The 5,486-nt window shown below is 43.9% G+C and overlaps 1 protein-coding gene and 2 non-coding genes across 3 annotated transcripts; all 3 read left to right on the plus strand.

Moving 5' to 3' along the window:
- The first annotated feature begins 430 nt into the window (after window positions 1–430).
- On the plus strand, window positions 431–2,849 carry RPL27A (ribosomal protein L27a). The gene is made up of 3 exons (XM_009635411.2): window positions 431–526; window positions 1,351–1,525; window positions 2,670–2,849. Exons 1-3 carry the CDS (start codon window positions 495–497, stop codon window positions 2,796–2,798), a joined length of 336 nt encoding a protein of 111 aa, XP_009633706.1. The 5' UTR covers window positions 431–494; the 3' UTR covers window positions 2,799–2,849.
- On the plus strand, window positions 905–1,036 carry LOC118451946. Its single transcript, XR_004841546.1, has one exon. It is a non-coding gene; the product is annotated as a small nucleolar RNA SNORA3/SNORA45 family (small nucleolar RNA).
- Window positions 1,893–2,024, plus strand: LOC118451947. Its single transcript, XR_004841547.1, has one exon. It is a non-coding gene; the product is annotated as a small nucleolar RNA SNORA3/SNORA45 family (small nucleolar RNA).
- Window positions 2,850–5,486: the final 2,637 nt, after the last annotated feature.

Raw genomic sequence — 5,486 nt, forward strand, 5'->3', positions numbered from 1 at the left:
AGCCGCGCACGCGGTGGGCAGGCGGCGCAGCCCTGGGCTGATCCGAAGCCTCGCGCCTTCTTTTAGACCTCACTGGATTTGTAACTTCATTTCGGTAGGGGTCGGGCGGTGGGTGCTGCTCCTGTGACGCCCTAAGCTGACGGCTTAGTGCTCTGTCCCTTCTGCTTCCTTGGCCGTTCCTACCTTTTCGTGTCACCCCCTTGTGCTAGCGCTGGTGTCTTCTTATACACCTGTGAGCTAACCAGGGGCATGCTGTGGTTGGGTTTTTTTGGTTTTTTTTTTTCCTCCTGTAGGGTTAGTTTTTAGTTGGCTCATCTGGCTCAATTGAGATGAATTCAGAAGAGGGGACAGAATCAGAATAATTAGCTTAAATTTATACTGAACATACCTCCAAGCTCAAATATTATGTGTGATATTCTTAGTGTAACAAACTTAAATTTTTCTTTCTAGGCAAACACAGGAAACATCCTGGAGGGCGTGGTAATGCTGGTGGTATGCACCATCACAGGATTAACTTTGATAAATAGTAAGCTAACATTTTAAATATATATACTAGCAAAACCTGTGTTCCTGAAGTAGAAACAACTAACTTTTACGTGCGAATAAACAAAATTCCCTGCAATCCTATGTGTTTTTTCCTCTAACGTGAGATGTGACATTATAGCTGCAGTCAACTCACATCCCCATTTGCCCCAAAATCAAAGGCCCTTTCGCTTAAACTAGGCGCCTATAAGGGTTCAGGGCAGCATTTGGTAACCTTGACCAAACTTGCCTGCTAGACTGTGGTCCCCGCTTAATGATGCGCACACAAAATGTTATGTAAATTCAAAATATGATGTTAAATCTAAACTGCGTCCCATTTAGCGGCATACTGTAAAGGTAAGGGATGTTGTCTTTACTTATTGCTGAGACTAGAGTCACATCTGGACGCTGCCTGTTGTCCTGGTGTGCTAGAGTACTCGGACAGTAACCACTAATCTATATTCACTGGCTGTGACCGTTCTTGACTCAGTCAGTCACCAGGTTAGTGACAGGAGCGCTGGAACTCCTCAGGCAGTGCAGCCCTCCATGGATTCACGGAGTCGGGGTTGCCCCAGACATGTGGGGCCGGACCGGACTCGCCAACAAGGGTGATTGAGTTGTGAGTTCAAACAGTTCAAGAGAAAATAATTTTCCCTTGGCTTGGGTACTAATGATCATTGCACTTAAATACTACATGTATTAATATCAGTAAAAGTACAATGTGACATCTTGATCAAGTAAGATGCTTATTTCAGTGTTAATTTGTAGTCCTACCTGTTCAGGTTGAATTAAAAATGTGATCTGATGAGGAATGTGTTTCTTTCATAGTCACCCTGGTTACTTTGGAAAAGTAGGCATGAGACACTATCACTTGAAGAGAAACCAAAAGTTCTGTCCTACTGTCAATTTGGACAAACTGTGGACGCTTGTCAGTGAACAGACGAGGCTCAATTATGCAAAAAAAGAGGCTGGACTGGCCCCGGTCATTGATGTTGTGCGCTCGGTAAGTTTCTGCTTGTACTCAAACCTGCCATTCCTGGTCACTTCATGTGTAACTCAGCTTTGCGTATCCAAGTAGGAAAATAGTGAACTGCAGATATGCTGCAGTGCTTGGATTATTTGTGAACTTCTCAGGACAAATGTCTTGGCATATAACTAGTTACGCAGGTACTTATGCTGTTATGTTTTTTTCCTATAAGAACTTTTTCTCATACTTCTGTGTGATTGTGGACAGGGACTTCCCATATTTTTGGAAATACTGTATATTTGGGAATATCTTTGGTGAAAGATTACTTATTTAAAATGTTTCTGAAAGCTTGTATAAAACCATGGCAGAACTAGTCTCATTTATGTAAAGTCACTTCTCTGATATCGAGACTAGAGTCACATCTTCACATGTTTGATTGTCTTGGTGTGCTATAGTTCTCGGACATAAACATCTGATCCCTATTCGCTGGCTGCGATGTCTGCTATCTCAGCCAGCCACCGAATCAGTGACACTAACTAGTCTGCCAGGTGGGTGCGTTCTGTCTCCCAAATAAAGGTGCCCATGTTGGCCAGTTACATCAGACATCAGTGGCTGTAGTGTTAAATGGACCTTGTGCCATGATTGTCCTTTTAATGTAAAGGACAGGAATTAAATGAGAGGATTCCAGTGGCAGAGAACAACTATTGCTGCGCAAGCTTGCAAAGGCTTCCGTTGTAATGTTTAAGATGTGCAGAAGAATCCTCTGCTCTGTTCAAAAGTACCAGGGTGTCCTACAGGTGAGAGCGACCACCAGAAGTCATTGGCTAGTAGGTAGTCTTGGAAGTGGAGCCAGCTGCTCTCCCCTTCAGAAAAGTGGGGAAAGATTGGTGACTACCCGATTTCACAGTGTTTTCTATATATGGAGTATGGGGGGAAAAAAAAATCCAGCTTCTATATTTCAGCAAAAGTTCAGTTTACAGATTGTACTTCTTCTCTGAATGAATGCAACTCCACTAGGTCATGCAGGGTATTTTTTCTTTCTTTCATACCAATTTTATATTGGAGACAGACAATGAATGGTGATCATGGTTTTGGTTTTAACTGGTGCGTGCTAAAAGACAGGTCTGAATGTAGGAGCCTGCAAGCTGATTACAAACAACTGTTTTTTTGATCTTTCTAGGGCTACTACAAAGTCCTGGGCAAGGGGAAGCTGCCTAAGCAGCCTGTAATTGTGAAAGCAAAGTTCTTCAGTAGAAGAGCAGAGGAGAAGATCAAAGAAGTCGGAGGTGCCTGTGTGCTTGTGGCATAAAAGCCTTTGTTTTATTCAAATTTTTTGAATAAAGACAATGTGTAAAATGTGCTGATTTACAAAAGTTTCTGATACTTTTTTTTTCCCCCCTGACTTGTCCAGACACTGTTCACACTTGAATCTTGTCTGCTTGGTTATTTCTGGCAGTTTCTGATGAGTGGTTTGATTGCTGCTCACTGTCTTTTGAAATTGCCTGGCTGTGGCGTCCAACACTTGGCATGTACAAATACCTCATCGCTTTGGCTTGATGGGGTAGCAAAACAGATCGGTGGTTCTTGTATTTGTGCAGCTCTTTCAGTTGGTGATCCTCGTTACAGCTCTCTGGGAAAAGGTGGCTTTGTGGTTTGTTGACGGGGATTTTTGTACACTGAAATGACATCGAGGTGAAATCTGTGGGGGTACTGCCTTGGCCTTTGGGGATGAAACATAAGGGAGCGGACAAAGAAATGCAATGGAACAACGCAAAGTGAGTAGTAGTAGCATACCAAAAATTGCGTGAAAGGCTTAGTGTGGGAAATTGCTATCAAGCAGCTGTGTGATCAATAGGCTGCTTTTTGGGATAGCGAAACAGTTCCAGTCCTGTTTCCTCTAAGGTGGGGTGTAGGAGGGAATGAAGGGGTGGGGGGGAATAGTGTGGGACGGTAGGGAAGAAGAGCTGAATTAGGTGGGAAGAAACAGTTCAAGGTTTTACCTCGTTATCACCAGACCTGCATCACGAGAAGCACCGCAGGCAGGTTTCTGTGGCCGCTGAAGGCCTGATGAGTACGTGGCTTCCTTGCAGGTGATGCCAGCTTTTGAGCAGAACAGGGCTGTGTGACGTGCCTCTGCAGCTGATGGCGGCTGTGCCTCCAACAAAAAGCGATCAATGTTTCTTTTCTCTATTGTCACTATGCACAGAGGTAAGATGTATTTTAAATTTAGTTCAACAATGTGGTCAAATTCTTTCTTTTCTGTGGTGGTAATGAAAGCTCTATTTAATTATGACTTGCATTTGTCCCTCTGGTGCTTCAGCTGCTGCTAAAGGGATGACAGCCATCTGGCTTCTGATTGCTGCCAACACACAAAGCGCAGGCCACTTTGATCCACATGCTTTTTAGAACCTGCTGGTGTCCTACTCCAAGAACCAGCTGAGGTGTTTGCATCCTGTATTTGTCAGAGCATGAGGCTCACGGTCATCTACCGTGCAAGTTGCCTCTTTGCTGCTGGTGTAGTGCTACATCTGTGCAATCTCTTGGCTAGACCACAGCTTGCAAACGCATTGGGTCTCTTTGAGATTAGGCTGGCTTCCTCCACCGCAGGATGAAATTGCATCTCTGTGTAGTAATTCTGAATTTCACTAAAGCATAGCAATTGTAGCAGTGGCACCGTGACCTTTTGGCAGTTGGGGCAGACAAGCTGGACACATTGAGTTAGGCTAGAAGCTTTTGAAGCCTCTTGTCAGTGTTACTGGACAGGCAGATGGCAATGCCCAGTGGGTGTGCTTTTGGGTACCTTACTGTGGTTATGAACCCTTAAACTGTTGCTTAATAACTGAACTATTGCAATAACTGTTCATTAACACTTGCAATCCGTAGCCTCCTCAAGTAGGGTACGCAATTCCCAAAGTTACCATGTATGGGACAGAAATGGTGCCAGCTATGGCTTCAACCTTCTATACAGCTAATATAAAGCAATGGCACAGCTCTAAAACTGCACTGTATGGATTTCTGACCTATGTGGCTTGAAATGACTGCATAAAATGTTGCTTCCGTAGTTGTAACGTCAGAGTAGGGCTTCAGTTGCCAATGCAAGGCTTGACCCTGTATGCCAAAGCAGAATCTGTATCTAATGGTAAAAATCAAACAATTACTTCAAGCTGGTGAGATAGCTCTTGTTTTAAGTGTCAGACCAGAAGCATATAGATGCTGTCACCTTTTTTTTTATGCTCTCTGCTAAAAGTCTTGAATTATTGCTAATAGTTGCAAATTACCTTCTAGTACGTGTGATACGATCTGTGATATGATCCTAGTCAATGAACTCCTAACCTGGTGTTTGGCAATAATTAAATTTGGAGGGCTTTTAGGGTAAAGCTGACATGCATTGCTGTGATAAAGTAGCTCATCTTAGCCAGTGGTACTGCTAGTTGTGAAGAACTGTAACTCAGACGGACAGTTTGTAAAATACTGAGGTAAAAGTATATAAGCTTTATCTCATTGACTGCTGGGACCACTGCTTGCTAGTATGTGATGCTATTTATCCACCTGCCAAAGCTAGCCCGTTTCAATCTTCAAAGGTAAGTTGCACGGTACTGCAAAACAAGGCACGGTGTTACTCCCTCATGTCAGTAACCTGATTGCTGACCAGATCATTAAGACAACAAAAGGCTCTATTTGCACTGAAGTACCCCCTGCACACATGACACTAGGTGAGTGACGCTAGCTCACTGGCATACATGGTGGACACCACTCTCTCACCTTGCTATTTAATATCTTAATGTATTATGTCTTAAGTAATTCCGTATTTTGTAGTCTTACTTTTGAGTACAAGAAGGTCTTTGTGAGAGGTGTGCAGGCTCCACCAGCTCTCATCTCTGCTCCACTGAAGGCCAGCTTGGGTATTTTGTGGGGGGGTTGGGGGTTTTTTGCATTGTCCATAACGCACCTACGCGAGGCTGGGGCAAGGCTTTTCCTGCCTTGGCGGCTGCCTGTG

The sequence above is a fragment of the Egretta garzetta genome, unplaced genomic scaffold (genome assembly GCF_000687185.1).
Source record: "Egretta garzetta isolate BGI_Z169 unplaced genomic scaffold, ASM68718v1 scaffold133, whole genome shotgun sequence".
NCBI classification, from domain to species: domain Eukaryota; kingdom Metazoa; phylum Chordata; class Aves; order Pelecaniformes; family Ardeidae; genus Egretta; species Egretta garzetta.